Genomic DNA, 17,169 nt, shown 5'->3' with positions numbered 1-17,169 from the left:
CAAGTTCGTCTATTTGTTTATGCAGAGCGTGTCTTAACTGTATATATGTGTGTGTGTGTTCTCCACTGTTCTTACAACTGTCGTGGCTATGTGTATAAATACCATATATTTTACTTTTGGCTAATATGTAAAGTGTACTGTTTTATAATTGTTTTATATTTTCGTAACTTTTCTAATGAAATATCCCTGCAAAAACTAAAAATAAATGCAGTGGTAACTGTTTAGATTACTTGCTTTATTAAACACAAATCACTAGGTATATTTTGGTAGATCACGAACAGTAGTTAAGACAATAAAACTGCACCTCAATGGTAATAACCTGTAAGCGTTTTTACACTTGACACACTGGACTTTTCATGTATTGAATAAGGAAAAATAGGCCCAGTACACTGCTAATGGTAAATGACAGGATTTGGTTTTATTAAAAGAAGGTGTCTGTTTCTTTCTTTGTATTTCTGCCTCTTGGGGGCAAAACAGACTGCCCCAAAAGGGTGGATTGGGGCCGCCCCAGAGCTGCAACAAGAACACACCGCAGCCCCAAATAGGAGTGAAAAATGTGCTCCTGTTTGGGCTCCTTTTGGGTCACGTTAGGCGGCCCTAGTGCAACTCCAGGGCAGCTTCTGGGTGCTTCTGCAGATTGTGTCATCAAAACGCCACCACAGTGTGATTGCCCTGCTTGGGGGCATGCCCCATCAAAACACCATGCCCCCATGCCACATGGAAGCTGGATTTCAGGACCATCTGTTTCGCCCCTTAGTTACTTAAATGAAATAGCTACTGTAGGCTGGGTCATTAGAATTAAAAAAAGATTACGAGTAATAGGCATATTAGGACTAGGTAAAGTTGGAAAGTGATGTGGAAAATATTATTTTGACACTGTGGTTAGTTCCAATAAAAGCCTGTAAGTTCTATTGTGACTTGCTTAAAAATTTTAAAATGGGAAACCATGTTTAATATAACATCCAAAACTAGCTTTGTAGAGTAAGGTCAAATAGTAATCCAGTGGTACAACATTTTCGGTTAAAGTTGCATATTAGTGTTATCAACCTATGAATACAGCTGGATGTCATTAACCTTTTGCTTCACTAATCCAACTTTCTAAAAGTACAAAATCTAGCTTCAGTACAAACACTTGTGAAAATGATGGTCAGTATGTGAACGCCACTGTGTTTGAGCTTCTCATCTCCTTTGGTTTTATTGGTTCTCAGCAGTTTGATACCAGGCCATTGTAGCCTTCGTATCTTTTGATACCAAACATGATCATGTGCAGACTTTCTACAGTGGGGCTGGAAAATTCTCTTTGAGACCTTGGCTGTTGACCTAAAGGATCCTTCATGTTGTTTTAATTATACATTTATGGGCGAAGATCATCTGGGGCTAGGAGAGGGTTTAGTGTCATAAGCATACAAACAACATCCACTGTTGCCTTTCTAGTCCTCAGGAAGTTGTTTTGTTGCTAAACCATCTACTATCTGTAATGAACTAGATTGTAGTACAGACAGTACTGCCCCATCGAATCCTTGGTGGAAGGCTTTCGCAGTTCCACTACTGTTACAGGTATATATGGTGAGGATATGTGAGGGCTTTCATGGTGACCGCTCCCCAGATGTTGAATTTCTTCCCACTGAAGTCTAGAATTGTGCTCTCATTCTGGTAGCAGGAAAAGGTCTTTTTATTTTGGCAGGCATTTGGCTACTAACTGCCTGTGGATCCTCAGTGAGTAAACATAGGTAAGTTCAGAAAATATCTATACTTCGAGAGTTGCAATATTTTGTGTTATGGGTCTAAAGCTGTTGAACTGATTGGCTGTACATTTACCAAACAACAACAGGTTATAGTAAGTTTTGGAAAAAGAGGAAAGATACAGATCATTTCATTTTAGCAATTAGAAACTTGTGTAATTAGATTCTATAGGGAAAAAAACCTGTTTAAAATATTTAACAGATGTTAAAGAAATTGATAATTTTATCACAATCCTCAGTGCAAATTAACAGAAATGTATTTAGAGAACAGAGTGCTTTCATTAGTTACTGACATCAAAATATGTTACTTATCGTAAGCAGCAGTATTTTGGGCAAAGTGGAGATATATAATCATCTGTGCTTTCCATTGCCAGTAGCTAACAAGCAGCTATAATCAGGGCCAAGAACTAACAACAAGTTGAAAGATCTGAGAAGAACATGATGAATTATTGCTCCACTCTCAAGTTCAATTCTACTCACACCTTTTCCTTTCTAGAAAATATATGGATCAATAATGTAATAAGAAATCTGCAGCAAGATAACTTTATTCACTGTTAGTACCTTCTGCTAAACCTTGTTAAGATTAATTAAAATTTAAGAAGTCCATATACTTTATGAAGCACAAAGAATTCAAGTTCAATTTGAAAGAGACATTCTATAAGACCTGATTCACAGAATCAAGTTTTTTTTTAAAAAAATGCACAAGTAAAAGTGGAATTATGATTATTATCTCTTCAACTATATGCATTAGAACTTTAGTCACCCATTTTCATTACTGTAACCTATCATGTCCATTAGTGTACCAGTGGGAAGTCTCCTAATAAAAATATTGCTGTAGCAATTACAAGACCATCAACAGTAGTCAATGTAGAATTCTAGTCCTGTACTGATAATGATACTCAAACTGATCAGTAGTTACCCAGATTGGCTTTGCCACCGGGCGGTATAGAAATAAACATTATTATTATTATTATTATTATTATTATTATTATTAGAATGTCACTCCTGTAGCCTCTCACGTCTGACTGAAAATGCAACAAGTCTCTTGTACACTGCTTCTAAGAGTAAGAGAGAAAGAACAACAATTCCACAGATTAGGCTGAAAGCCCAGCGGGGTCCCAAGTGTGTATAGAGTTGGCTGACAAAGACTGGGCCAAGTATACGCGCAGCACTTCCACAAGCAGTTAGCCAGCCCATGTAAATTCCCTAGAAATAATAAAACAAGAGTATTTAATATTCAATGGATGCTGTCCATTCTGAGACATTCAAACAAAAAGATGCAAGAATTGATTAAACAATCCAGAAACAAGAAGCTAACCATATTTAAACAACCGTCTTACAATGATTAATATTACATTGTAAAAAACCCAGAACACTGTAATTCTATTTAGGAATCAGGATACATTGTATCAGGCAGAAAGTGAATTACAGATTCAGTTACCAACTCATTAGCACCATCTTTTCTAGAAGTGAATAGTAAAATTTCTGATATTGCTACAAATAATATTGATAATAGTTAATATACAAATAGCAGTAATTTTTCATCTTGTACTAGTTTTAAATATCTCTTAAAATTGTCTTAATTTTTTGAAGTTTCAGCAGAGATGGGAGCTATATGCCAGGATGCTATGACCTTTTACATAACATGACCACATATACCAAGCTAGGTAGCAGTGGTGCTAAGAATTACTGAATTGAAAAGATGTATAACAGGATGCAGGCAAGAGTGCTCAATGTGCACTGGGCAGTTTGCCAGTTCTGCTATATAGTAAAGTAACAGCAGCCCTCTACTGGATATAGATGGCATGCACAGATCCACTTACACAACACCTCAAGAGGAGTCCAACCATTATTCTTTTCTATGTTTACATTATAAAATGCAAACAAGTTGATTTTCATGCACTGAGAAATCTTAAGTAAATGTGTTGCTTTTCTAATACTGAATAAGGGAGCAAACTCAAGCTGCTCAAGAGGGGGCTTTCTGGAAACAGAAGTGCTGCTGTTCTATGAGATGTATGCTACTGGAAATTCAGCCAGTGATGTCCTGCAATTGCTGAGGAAAAGTGAGGTGTGTTTAGGATTACTGTGATCTCTAGTATCCTGGTCTTTGCTCTGAGAAGACAGTTTCTTCATTGCCCCGGTGACAGAATTTCTTTATAAGGCTGCATTTGCAGTGCAGAAATAAAGTGGTTTGACACCACTTTAATTGCCATACCTTCATGCTATGCAATTTTGGGATTTGTAGTTTGTTCTGGCACCAGACCTGACATGGACTAAATAGCTCACAAAACTACAAATCCCAGAATTCCACAGTATAGTCAGTCAACATTCCTGCAGTGCAGATGCAGTCCAAGATAGCCTTATTAGGCATTTTCATGATGCAAAGATATTAAGAATCAAGTTCATTGCTCACTCAAAGCAAAATGCTTGCAAGCAACTTACAATGTCTTCAGTGACAAGTGCACTGAGTGTGTAAGTGCTACTGCTACATGGTTTTGTCTCCTTATTCAGCCAAAGAACTTCAGTAATGAAAACACTGCCAAGACAATGAAAGTCTGTTCCAAGCTTAGCAAAGTTGCCCACTTCTAGTGCTTCTATATAAATTACTCGTCAAGTGTTTATTTGGAGTTTAATTCTTACCTGAGGCTTTGGTCCTAAGATCTTTGAATATAAGGTATATGACATAACACTACAGGCTGGATAACCCAGGCCTATTAGGATGTCTGTAGTGATGTACTGGCCCAAATGGATTACTGGAGTATAGAGGCACCAGGATTGTATAAAAGGGCACCCAGTTGTTTCAACAGTGTTATTGGATGGAAACTGTGTTTGCAGTGTCCAAAATAATGCAAGACTTTCACTGAAGGTAGTTCTTGGAATAGAATTATTCTTCACATCTATTAAAATAAATAAAAATGCCATATAAAGATGTATATTCAGGAGAAAACATGAAATAAACTTTTAAAATTCATATTTATACCTTCCCACTGGATATTAGGTAACTGCTTTCCCCAAGGTAATAAGATAAAGAATCCAACCAAGATAATCACTAGGCCTCCATAAAGTATCGCACGTTCACCAGTCCTGTTGGATAATAAAATCTGGAATTACAATATTCATACTTTTGTATTTAGTTTTAAACCCCTGTATACAACATTAGGTCTGTACAACTGAGGCTTAGACCTCTTTTTCTTACCAAATCATAACAAATTATGTTAGAATTATCCCAGGAGTGACAATAGCATTTATTGTAAAGAACCATTTTAGAAGCCTAATTTGTGGACAATCATTTGCATTGTAGAGTTGTGCAAATTATTCAATAGTACATTTTATTAACTTACCTTCTAGAAAGGAATTTAACTGCTAAAAATACAATGACAGATTCAATGCCAATTGCACCAAGGATTATGCCATTGACAAACACTGCTTTTTTCCTGGTCCAGGAATACATATCCATTGTCAATGGTGTAGCTATGCTGGAAAACAAAATAAAATGTATCAACAGCCTCAATTGATTTGCCTGCCTATGGTATCTTAGATTATTCGATGGTTATCTAGTCTTCACAATTTAAGATAAATGCATTGAAACTAAACTGATGAACTTCACTAGGCCTAACTGAAAACAAAACTGAAAACAAAATAAATGTTTAAAAGAAAAAGGCATACAGAAGAAATTAAATATGTGAAGAACATATTACAGGTATACATTAGTTAATAAAGTAGATGTGTTCCAGGACTTTACTACTTTAACAGTAAATTTGGACAAGTTCCCACGCCACAAAAAGGAAGAGCAAGTCATCATGTTTCAGTGAACTTTTTAAAAATTCAAAACCAATTATGCACATATGAGATGTAAGAACCAGGTCACGAAAACCTTACATAAGTAAACAAAAACATTGTGAGTCTTTCAGAGACACATTGATGGCTTCTTACAGAGTACATCCAGAGATGACATTTTCTTTTCCCAGCCTCCAAGTTTCTTACTTTTTCTACTTTGGTAGCCAAACGTCTAGACTTAAGCTTTTTAAATAAACGTGCTGGGGATAACTGGTGAGGCAGGCTTTTTGCTCTCCTCTTTCCTCTCTACTGTGCTGTTCAGTCATACTCAGTAAGGACTCTGGAGAAAACTGCTCTTTGCCTTGCCTGCAAGTTCATACAGCTACAGTACAACTGCTTAGAACAAAATCCTTTCCTTTTCCAGAGCTTTGTTTATTGCATTTACTGCAGATGCATTTCTCCACTCCCACATTGAAAGTCTGTTTCTCCATCTCTCTTTCATCCATCCTCCCAATGTCAATGCTGCTAAAGTTTTGCTAGACAGAGGATGAGAAGGAAAATAGGGCCTGGGTGGAGCTTCACTGTCAAAGGCTTTGTTAACAGAAGTACACTTGTATATTATTATATATGAGTATTAACAAAAATCCATTCCACCACATACTTTAGGGTAGTATCACTTAATCAAGCTGGACTATGAACTTGCAGTTGATTTTTCTTGATAAGCTGCATGATTCCCTCCCTAAATATGCCATTTCTCTCACTCCCCAGCCTTCAAATTTCCTCTCAACCCCACTTTTCCTGTAATTTATTTGGTTGGTAACCAAGCCTTAAAAATATGCACTTACTAGAATCCTTTGCGGGCTGTGACATGTCATGTAAATCAATGTGGCTCTGTAAGTTGCTATACAGACTTGGTATGTAGACTTGGTCAATTGCCATTTTACTACATCTTAGCAGTTGCCATAAATGAAATTTTATTAAACCTTAAACAGAAATACATTTTCCTATGTTAGATTTGTGAAGAGATAATCATAACATGAATCAGTGATGTGAATCCATTTTGTGACTGCAACACTTCAAAAACAAGAATTATATTGAAGCAGCAATATCTCATGAGGAGCCATATGGCAGTAGTACAGAACATGCTTTGTATGCTCAAGGTCCCTAGTTCAATCCCTGGCATCTCTGGATAAGGGTAGAAAATAATCTTGCACAAAACCCTCTATGGAGGGTCTGTATCACTGCTGCGCTAGATGGGCCAATAATTTGATTCAACAAAAGACAGCTTCTGATGTTTCTAGGTTTACTTACGTTTCAAAGACTGCAAAAACAAATAAGATGACAAAGAAAAGAATGTTTGTTGATACTACAGCCACATGATCAATGGTTCCTTGGTTATCCTGACCCAGTTCATCATTTTCTGTGTAAAAACAAAATAAAAAATCCTTTTTGACTAAAACAACAGCAAGAGGGAGGCATGTACAGTAGGTACAAGATATTCAAGTACATTCCAGCTGATTAAGCTAAGACTTGATCATTTTAACAATGGGTGTTGTATCTGCACATTAGTCTTGGATACACCACTCATATGCTACAACAGAAGAAGAAACCCAGGGTTGGTTACATTTTAATTTGGAAACTATAATTTACTTTTGGCTTACTGAACAGCATATGAAACTAGTTTCTAGATTAAGCTGCAACCAGATACAATGATTGAACAAATCCTAAATGTCTTTAGGACATGAGTGATTATAGAAATGAGAAAAAAATGTCTTTGCCTTAAACCATGTCTGAATTCGGCCACAGTTATGTTTGCTTCCCTTTTAGTTTCTTAAACTATCGATAGCTATAAGATTTACTTTCACAATGTATTAAATTTCTCTTCAGAAAAATAAAACTATTTTCTCTTCAGAAACCAAAGTGACTGTATTCAAAATTAATCTTATCTGAATCTGTGTTGCAATAAACATTTATCAAAAACCAAGGCCAAATGGAGATTCTGCTAAGTGTAGCCAAGGCTTGTATATTTTAGGGTTTTTGGCCCAGGAGAGCTGCTTGCATAATTAAAAACTGAGCACATAACGAATCTTTATGTGTATGTACAGTGTGTACATGTGTCTCCAAGGAATACTCAGAGGCAGTTTTGCCAGTTCTTTCATCTGAAATATAGCTTATGGTACCGAGTATTTATTTGCCATCTCCCAGCCAACTAGGACTTACCTTTCCAAGATCAAACAGGATCTGGTGTCTTTAGGGTATTTAGGACTATGTATATTAGCTCTATATTTTAGAAGGCCTTTGACAACCATTTAATACTAAGAACACTCCAGGTTGGTCATTTACCCAGCTGGAGATCATCTTTGCATGGCAGAAGAGGCAGCAGACACACTAACTATGGAAATGCACTATTTTCTAATGCCACTATTACAGCTAACTGCAAGTATTAATAACTTTTAGGAGTTCAGGAAAGAAAACATGTTGTAGGTACATGTTTCATGAGCTCAAGTCTACTTGTTGAGGGACACATGCATAATTCACCACCATTGTTTGCCCAGAACCATCAGATCACCTTGCCTATTTGTTTCTATTACTATTCCAAAGTGCACTACAATTGTTTTTATTTCAGCTTCTCTACAATTACCTTCTGATTCACAGTTAATGCTACTTTGTGGTCGTCCCAAGTCATCTACACGATGTTCTCTAAAAATTAAAAACATTCATTAAAATGCTTGTATACAGCAAACAAAATTTCTTTCCTGCCAAAGAATTAACAAGACAGCAAGTAAATCTAAAATAAAACCATTAAAATCAGTAATAAAACTGTTACAAACATAAGCAACAACATATTAACAATACTTTAAAATGCTTAGTTAAGAAGATGCAACATTTTTTCAAGAAAGGGCAATTTTGGAGAGAGTGCATCTCACAGTCCATAGACTGACAGTGACACGGGAGAAAGCTCCTTACCACATGCCAAAAATCATCTTTGAAGGAAGGCAATAAGAATCATCAGGAAGTGAGCCTTCAATCCAACTGGCAACGAGTGCAAGTCTTTAACCACAGGTGTAAAATGAATTACTATCACATACAAGCCAATAAGAACTTGATACTGTGAAGGTCAAAATCAATATTCATTAAAAAGTGTAAAATGGGGCCACTATACACCATTATTACACACTACGTGTAAACGAGTCTAGTTAGGTAATAGTTAATATGGCAGTAGCATTGGATCTTCAAAAACAAAAGATGAGAGTAAAAACTGAACTACAGCCAAGCTTCAGTGGCCTAAATGTAGTGTACTGTGAGTGCAGGAAAATAGTGTACTAGTAGTTTTGCAAACAACAGCATATGGATGCACTAAAATAGTGCTACTCAAAGTGCTGGTCACTGGACTAGTGCTGGTGAGTTTTCAGGGGGGGAAAACCTTGTAACCAACAGGGACAAATATTATCCCTGGTACACTGGGGGGGCTGTTTCACTCACCCGCACAACAGACAGCTTGAGATGTGTAGCATTAAAAGACCATACTGTGCTGCTGAACAAACTAGGCCACCTAACTCTCCCTTTCCCTAGCTATAAGAGCTCCATCAAATTATCGTGAAAGGGGAAATTGTTATATTTCCCCTTTCACAGGGTAGAATTAGACTTCTGTAGAGCCCTCGAACTTTTGCCACCAGAATGGTATCTTTGAATCCGGCCAGAGGTGATGACTTTATTTTTTCTCAGAGCTTCATTTTGAAGCTGTTTACATTATTTTTCTTGCCTTGTTCCATTTGATGCCAAAGAAAATGATATATACAATCCTAGGAGAATATGCATAGAGAAAAACGAACAGCAAATGTTTCATTAAATTCCTCTTCAGAAACAGCCTTAATTTTCAGTTACCTAAATACAGCAAATATGAGAACAATGTTAACAATTCCTAGAAGAGCTCCAAATAGAACAGGTGCTGTGTACATGTTCACCTGAAGATGAATGGCTTTCCATGTAATTCCCTTTTCTCCAATGAGTGTAAAGAGAGTCTGAAAAACTAACAAAAAATGGATTAATTACAATAGCGCTTGATGAACATGTTTAAATATTAAGATCAGTGATACATTTGCTTTCAACTCTTCCAGTTGCAGACTGATAGACTAACAATCTAGAAAAAAATCACAAGACAGTGTGTGGGCATATGCATGCTTACAGATTCATTTCAGAATAGGAATGATTGATTCAAAGACTTGTCCACCATTCTTTTTAGTGGTCTGTATTAATTTTTTACTTTAACACTGATTAATACAAATATGCATTAGCTAAGCAAGATAAAATTAGAGTTTATTATAAAGGTTTTCTTTGTATTTGTCTGAATTTGTAGAAAACCAATTTGTTTGTGATTTGTCCATGAAACACTTTCAATTCCAAGATCTGAAATGCTGATTTTTGTTATTTTGTGTAAAACACGAGAAGATACTTGGTGAAATACAAACCAGGTAGTGTGGCTTTTCTTTAATTTAATGGCTTTACATTTTCTTCATATTGAATTATTTTCTTAGTCTTACGAAGCGTATGGACCATTGTGTATATAGCTGTGTTATTATATGCACCACTACTGTCCTCCAGAATATAATCCGCCTGGCAGTTACCATAAACAAACAGTAAGGAGATACTGAGATGTTTATAAGTACAAAAACATATGTTTGATATGGTAACAAAAATAAAGTATATTATTCACTGATGCAGTACTCTGGAAAGATAATAAACTATATTCCAAATATTCAGTGAAAAGTACTGCAGTCATCAGTACTGCAGAGCACAAATAACTTTTGAAAATGGATCTTATTTATAGGTATTACATTACATAGTTTAGTCTTACAGAGTTGATTAACATTAAATAAATTAAGCAGGACATCAGGTTTCTGCTATGTTAGAAAATAGAGCTGGAAGAGACCACAAGGACCATCCAGTCCAACCGCTGGCGTGTAGGAACACATAATCAAAGCACTCCTGACAGATGGCCATCCAGCCTCTGTTTAAAAACCTCCAAAGGAGGAGATTTTACCTCACTCTGAGGCAGAATATTCAACTTTCAAACAGCTCTTACTGATAGGAAGTACTTCCTAATGTTTAGGTGTTTAGCACTTCTCATCATCATGACCATATACAATGTAAAAACATTTAAAACATTATTTACATGATTAAAAAGAAGCATTAAGCTCCTCTTTAAAAATAGTTCTAAAACCACAGACAATTTTAAAAAGTTTAAATAGCTGAAAACACCAACACAGCTACCCCTCATTTTAAGAACCAAAGGCTAAGTGAAACAACATGTTCTTCATTGCCTACTGAAACTCAGAAGGGATGGATGGGAGGGAATTCCAGAGTCAGGATATTGCTACTGCAGAAGTCCTGTCAAGTATACCCACCAAGAGTACAGTGCCGGAGTATTCAACAGGATGGCTGCTAAAGATTCTACATTTCAGACAGGCCCATAAGGGAACAGGCACTCTTTCAGATATTTTGGCGATGAGTCATTTCAGGCTTTGTAAATCAAGATAAATACTTTGAATTGTATTCTGAAGTAAACTGAAAGCCAATGGAGATTTTTGTAAGACTCAAGTTGATGTTCTCTGAAAAACACATCTGACAATAGTCCGGCTGCTGCATTTTGCACTTTTTAAAGGTTGCGCCATGCAGAATGAATTGCAGTAGTCTAATGGGAAGGCAATGAAGGCATGAAGCACTGTGGCCAGATGAACCCAATTTAGGCAAGTATGTAGCTGGCACAGCAACTGAAAATGGATAAAGGCACTCCTGATCACAACAGCTACCTGAATTTCCAGGAGCTACTCCCAACCTATGAAACCAAACGAAGAAGTGCAACCCCATACAGAATAGGTGACATTCCCAATCCAAGATTAGGTTGACTACTGATCAACACATCTTCCATCTTGTCTGGATTCAGCCTCAGTTCATTCACCCACATCGAAACCGCATCACCACTGCATCCAAAAGACAATTCAGGACATCCACATAAATATGTTGTACCTGGTCCCAGTATGAATCCCACAGCTTGGCAAGCACTCGTGTTTGCCATAGCACTTGTTCGTTCAGTAAGAGAGGTAGCACCTGCAATGTATGACCGAACTACTGCTACATTTCCTAAAAACATGAACAGAATAAAATATGTTTAGTTGACACTCACACAACTCGAGGTACTCCTCTTATACATAACTAGCCAAAGTTCTATTAATATAGGAGGCAAAACTGTTAGTCCTTTCTCTGCTTACTCTGCCTGTTTTCAATGTATTTCCTGACTATGGAAACCTTTGCAAAAGAACCTTACAGAAAGCAGAAAGGAATTTTCCCTTAAAATGATCCAACTGTATCAAACCAATTCTGATTATCTGAAACCTGACAACTTGAACTCATCAGCAGAAAAGTATCACCACTCATGGCTCTTCCACAGCATTTCTTAGGCTTGAAACCTAATTAAGATAAAAATGGCCTTTGATGGCAGTATACTAGAATGTCTAAAGCCTTTATAACTTTTCCTAGATTTTCAAGAATCTCTGATGTCACAATAGGGATCTATAATGCATGAGTCAACTTATCCTAATATTGATTTTGACTACTGCTGGATCAATTTCTCTAATATCAACAACTGCCATGGGTGACATATCTGGTAATTGAGGTATTGGAGAAGGCTTCAAACTTATATCCCAAAGAAGTTGTGGAAGTTATGTATTTGCACTAACAGCAACACTAACTTACCAATGCTGATGCACTGCGTGGAATCTTTTGCCAATAGGAACAGATTTCCATAGCTGCTTGTAAGATTCTGATTAATGTAATACTGATGCCTTAAATAATTATAACAGCTTTACCAATTTTCAAACATAAATGCTTCTAAAGTTACCTGCACCAAATCCCACCAGGCCTCGAGCAGCCAACATGTAATACTTGTTGTGAGAAGCAGGTAAATGGACATAGGAATAAAGGCAGTTGGCAGCCACAGAAATAGCAATTGAAATTACAAGAGGCTCTCTTCTTGGACGGTAGTTAGACCAGGCTCCAAAGAAGGGGGATGCTATCATTTGACCAATGCTATATGATGCTATAATCCAACCAAGGAAGCTTTCATCTGCAGTTTTATCTATCTGTGGAAACAAAAACAAAAAAGCAATGTCAACTTCAGTATCATTTTATTTTCAGGCTTCCAACAAGAAGTACCAAACACTATATAGAAGTACTGTAATACAAATATTTTATCCTTCTCTTGAAGCATAGCCAGTTTGTCTATTAACTAAAAGTGAAGATGATCATTTTCACTAACAAAATAATTAGTTATGAATGTCTGATGTTACAGAAATTATTTCATGAGGAACCATTAGAATTACAAGTCAGGCATATTACAAACTAAGGGCAAGATCTGGGTAAACCCACTGTGGAAATGGTAAAGAAATGTATTTGGAAGGTGATGTAACACCATAGTTTTCACACCAGTATTCATGGAAATGACTGTAAGGTGTTATCTTAGTAGTATTGCTATGTGACAGAAATACAGATTTCAAACTTCAAACAGCACTATGGTAGGTGACTTACCACCAAAAACTTTTAAATGTATTTGGTAGTTTAGGTGGAGAGAATGAGATTTTGGGATGAAGACAGTAAACCTTAGGGGAACCTGATGCAGCCTTCATAGCTAAGGGAACCAGCAAGTATAGCAGCCCCTCACAGAGCTCTATTTATAAGATCATATTGACGTAATAACCATAGAAAATCCAGTGTATGCCCTTATTTACTTTTCTTGCACTATTTTAACTATTCTTTCCTTGGTAATGTTATTCTCCAGAAGTCATGCAGCTTTGCTGCCAAATGTTCTGTAATTCTGCCGCTCAGTGGGCTTGGCCCTGTTGGACTTGTTGATGCCTTATTGCCCTAAGACAATACAGACAAAGAAGGTATTCCTTCCCAAATTCTTGTCCCTTTCCAATGTTACGGTTGATTCAACTTCCTGAACTTATCTATGCACTTTTGGTGAGCAGAATCCAGTGTGTGCCCTGATTTACCTTTCTTGCTCTTGAGCAGGAATGACCACTGGGAAGTTACTGATTTGGGCATGGTCTTCTGACCTGACCATGCTAGTAACAATCTCTATCCTTCCTGTCATCTTTGAAGCTGTGGACCATTGATGGCTACCTCTCAAGACTGAGATGAAAGCTGGATTGTTCTACTTGCCAGCAGGCAGCACCACACTACCCTGGTTTACTAAAGACCTAATTTACTAAAGGTTGCCCTTAATGTGTTTCTCCTGTGCACATCCTTTAGGAGCACAAAATGAAAAGTGGGGAATAAGATTTTGTAATGTCCCATGACCAACCCTCCACACTTTATAACTGGACTGAACTTCTAGCTTTGATTTACATAAACACTAAAAAAAAATATAATAGCAACTTCTGCATTATAATGATAGAAATTTTAGCAGTAGATATCAATTTTCAGAATTCACAAGTTATTACAGCTTAAAGCAGTAACTTCCAAATACCGAACAACAACAAATAATCCTTTATTGTACTTGCATTCCAGCATAATCAATTCACATTCAGGTGGCTACGAACCTTTTGAAGATAGGGCCATATTGACATAATTACAATAGAAAAACCTGCAACATAAATAATTGAAGTTATTTTCTGCTGCAATCTGTATCACATTATTTTAAGTTCTGCATAAGCTGCCCTGATAAAAATATGAAATCCCCAAAGGTAGACACTGCACAGAGGATTCAAACCTGCCCCAAATCCTTTTGAAGAAAAATGTTCACAATCTTCAATTAGCTTAATGTCCAAAATCACTTAAAGAGCACAGTTTGGGGACTACTGCAGCAAGATTGGTTTGTAAATATATGTATTTTTAAAGGAGGAAAAGAACTGAATGGCTAGTTCCTCAGATGAGAGCATCATCCATACCAGAGCAGTCAAGAAGCAGTAGACATCTCTATCATGCTCCTCATCACAATGGCATTGTAAAATGAATGGCTGAGATCCTATTTAGCAATGGCAAAACGAAATCCCCTGTCACAACTGTTCGTAATGGAGGACAGAGTTTGACAAGTCCTTTAAAGAGGGAAGACAGAGGCATACCGGTCCTTCCAGGAATAACCCACAGAACGAGCAGCAGCCATCTTGGTGTATTTGGGAAAAGGGAGCTGAGCAACGCCTGGGTGCCAGACCAGTATATAAGGCTACCAGGTGAATGGATGAACTCCTTATGTAAAGAACTATAGATTGCTTCCTAGTTATTACACAAGCTAGAAGGGTACAATTGCTTGAAAACCATGCTTTGCACAAGTGGGGTGCCAACACCTAGATCCTGGCCACTATATAACTTGTTCCACAGTTTGCTGTATTTCCTTTTCCTTCTTCTTTTCCCTTTTGTATTATATATTTCAGGTTTGAGCCCTCAGGGATTGCCTTGTGTCGCTCTCTGTTGGTTGAAGAATGAGGTAGAGGCGCTTGAAATGAATATGAATCGTCACATGGAGCGTTCCAATGGTTTTAAACACACATTCAGTGCAACGATGAAAGTAATACTAGGAAACGCAACATTGGCCGGCGTCTGTTTTACAAACCAACACTGCTGAAGAACATGGTAAGGTACATTATCCGGATGGCTCTCCACCGGCTTTTATACTGCTGTAGAGTTTCCGTAACATCTCCGAATCTGTAATGAACAAGAAGGGCAGTAATGTTTTAAAGGGCCTTGACGTTTGTTCGTATTCAACGCTGAGACATTTCTTAAAGCCAAACGAAGTAGACGGTCAGCCCAGCTTCTTATCTGGACGCTCCTTACCCTGCCTTTTGAAGATGAATATCCAACCCAAGCTAACTCATAATTAAAAACGTTAAGTCGCCACAAAATTAAACAGGTTTTACAGCGTCAAGAGCGTCGTAGGAGGAGATGGCTCAAAACACTGCAGAGACAAGTGCCAGCGCAACAAAACCATCCTGAAGTACTGGTTTAAAACATGACTTGTGACTTATTAAGAAGCAGCCTTGGCTTTTAGAAACACACCCTGAAAAATCAAAGATTAATTAAAGCTTGTGAAAGTAAGACCCCTAAAAGAAAAGTGATATTAAACACAGCCCCACCGTTCCCTTCGCCCCGGTTTGTTTCCATTCATAATGTCCAGACTTTCCCCAGCATTAAAACCAGCGCCAGGTCCAAAGCACACTGCAGAAACCATCCATTCTGAGACTGCTTTAACAGCTCTGGCTCAATGCTATGGAATTCTGGGAACTGTAGTTTTGTGAGACTGAGCCTTCTCTCTCAGAGAGCTCTGCTGCTGCAATAAACCATGCCCTATGAGGAACGCCTTAGGGAGCTGGGGATGTTTAGCCTGGAGAAGAGAAGGTTAAGGGGTGATATGATAGCTCTGTTTAAATACAGTGGTACCCCGGGTTACGAAAATAATCCGTTCCGCGGCGCCCTTCGTAACCCGAAATCTTTCGCAACCCGAAAAAGCCATAGGCGCTAGCGCTGGAAGCCGCGATTTCATGCGAGAAAGCGCCGAAAAGCACCAAAATTTTTTTTCGTAAGCCGAAAAAAAAAAAAACGTAACCCGGAACAGTTTTTTCCTATAGAATTTTTTCGTATCCCGGAAATTTCGTAACGCGGTGCTTTTGTATCCTGGGGTACCACTGTACTTGAAGGGGCGTCACATTGTGGGAGCAAGCTTGTTTTCTGCTGCTCCAGAGACTAGGACCCTGGAGCAATGGATGTAAGCTATAGGAAAAGAGATTCCATCTCAACATTAGGAGGAACTTCCTGACAGTAAGGGCTGTTCGACAGTGGGACACACTTCTTCCTCGGAGTGTAGTGGATTCTCCTTCCTTGGAGGTCTTTAAGGAGAGGCTGGATGGCCATCTGTCGGGGATGCTTTGATTTGGATTTCCTGCATGGCAGGGGGTTGGACTGGATGGCCCTTGAGTCTCTTCCAACTCTATGATTCTATGAATAAACTACAATTCCCAGGATTCCTTAGCACTGAACCCAGGCACTTAAAAGAAGTGTCAAACTGGATTGTTTGCGCAATGTGTTTTGGGCTCACGACTATGGGATTTGTGTAGCTTTGTGAGACACAACTCCCAGGATTCCACAGCAGGGAGCCAAGGCGGTTAAAGCGGAGGCCAGACTGCATTGATTCTAGAACGCACAGCCGAAGGGGTTTGGCTTTGGCTTCCTTTGAGGCTGAGAGAGTGTGACTAGGTTGCCAGACGGGGTTTCCTTCCCTACCCGCCACGGTCGTCTCCATCCGGGGCCAAAAGGGGCTCTTCAAGCCCCTCTGTCACAGTCTCCGAAGCCGCCACAGCCATTTCCGGAACCAAACGGAGGCCACGCCCCTATGCAAATTACCAAACCCTTCCCACGCGGCCTGGAGCCAATCCCCATCCGCGCTCGTCTTGTGACAGTTAGCAAAGGGTGTGCGCATGCGCAGTACGCCTCGTCCGGGCCTTATTCTTTTCTCCCTGTGTGGTTGGTGGAGGGGGCGGGGCTGATCGCGTGAGGCGCCCCCTATGCAAATAACCGAACCTACCCCTCGCGGCCTGGAAGAGCCAACCCCCATCCGCGTTCTCGCCCTGTGACTGTTAGAAAGGAGCGCGCGCGTGCG

At 38.5% G+C, this 17,169-nt stretch overlaps 1 protein-coding gene across 5 annotated transcripts; it reads right to left on the bottom strand.

Moving 5' to 3' along the window:
• Nucleotides 1-220: 220 nt before the first annotated feature.
• Nucleotides 221-17,113, bottom strand: MFSD8 (major facilitator superfamily domain containing 8). 5 transcript variants are annotated; one of them, XM_042468255.1, is made up of 12 exons: nt 17,095-17,113; nt 15,130-15,221; nt 14,120-14,163; nt 12,418-12,658; nt 11,547-11,660; nt 9,405-9,549; nt 8,161-8,219; nt 6,831-6,939; nt 5,084-5,218; nt 4,723-4,826; nt 4,383-4,639; nt 221-2,948 (listed from the first exon to the last, which is right to left on the bottom strand). In XM_042468255.1, the coding sequence occupies exons 2-12, from the start codon at nt 15,158-15,160 to the stop codon at nt 2,742-2,744; spliced, it is 1,446 nt and encodes a 481-aa protein (XP_042324189.1). In that variant the 5' UTR covers nt 15,161-15,221; nt 17,095-17,113; the 3' UTR covers nt 221-2,741. The 5 variants fall into 5 exon arrangements, with proteins under 5 accessions (XP_042324189.1, XP_042324188.1, XP_042324190.1 ...); XM_042468254.1 differs by lacking the exon at nt 17,095-17,113 and adding an exon at nt 16,794-16,920; XM_042468256.1 differs by lacking the exon at nt 17,095-17,113 and adding an exon at nt 16,794-16,850 and having other exon boundaries at nt 14,468-15,221.
• Between the last annotated feature and the right edge of the window lie 56 nt (nt 17,114-17,169).

The sequence above is a fragment of the Sceloporus undulatus genome, chromosome 5 (genome assembly GCF_019175285.1).
Source record: "Sceloporus undulatus isolate JIND9_A2432 ecotype Alabama chromosome 5, SceUnd_v1.1, whole genome shotgun sequence".
NCBI classification, from domain to species: domain Eukaryota; kingdom Metazoa; phylum Chordata; class Lepidosauria; order Squamata; family Phrynosomatidae; genus Sceloporus; species Sceloporus undulatus.
This window is presented reverse-complemented; position numbering and strand designations above follow the sequence as displayed.

What these genes read in the sequence shown, in the direction of transcription:
- MFSD8 (XM_042468254.1), bottom strand. Translation starts at nt 16,873, where the DNA reads ATGGCTGTGGCGGCTTCGGAGACTGTGACAGAGGGGCTTGAAGAGCCC. An exon ending in GATGGAGACGACCGTGGCGG is followed by an intron (nt 15,222 to 16,793) that starts GTAGGGAAGGAA and finishes TGTTCATTACAG; the next exon opens with ATTCGGAGATGTTACGGAAA. An exon ending in CCTGGTGGGATTTGGTGCAG is followed by an intron (nt 11,661 to 12,417) that starts GTAACTTTAGAA and finishes TCATGTTTTTAG; the next exon opens with GAAATGTAGCAGTAGTTCGG.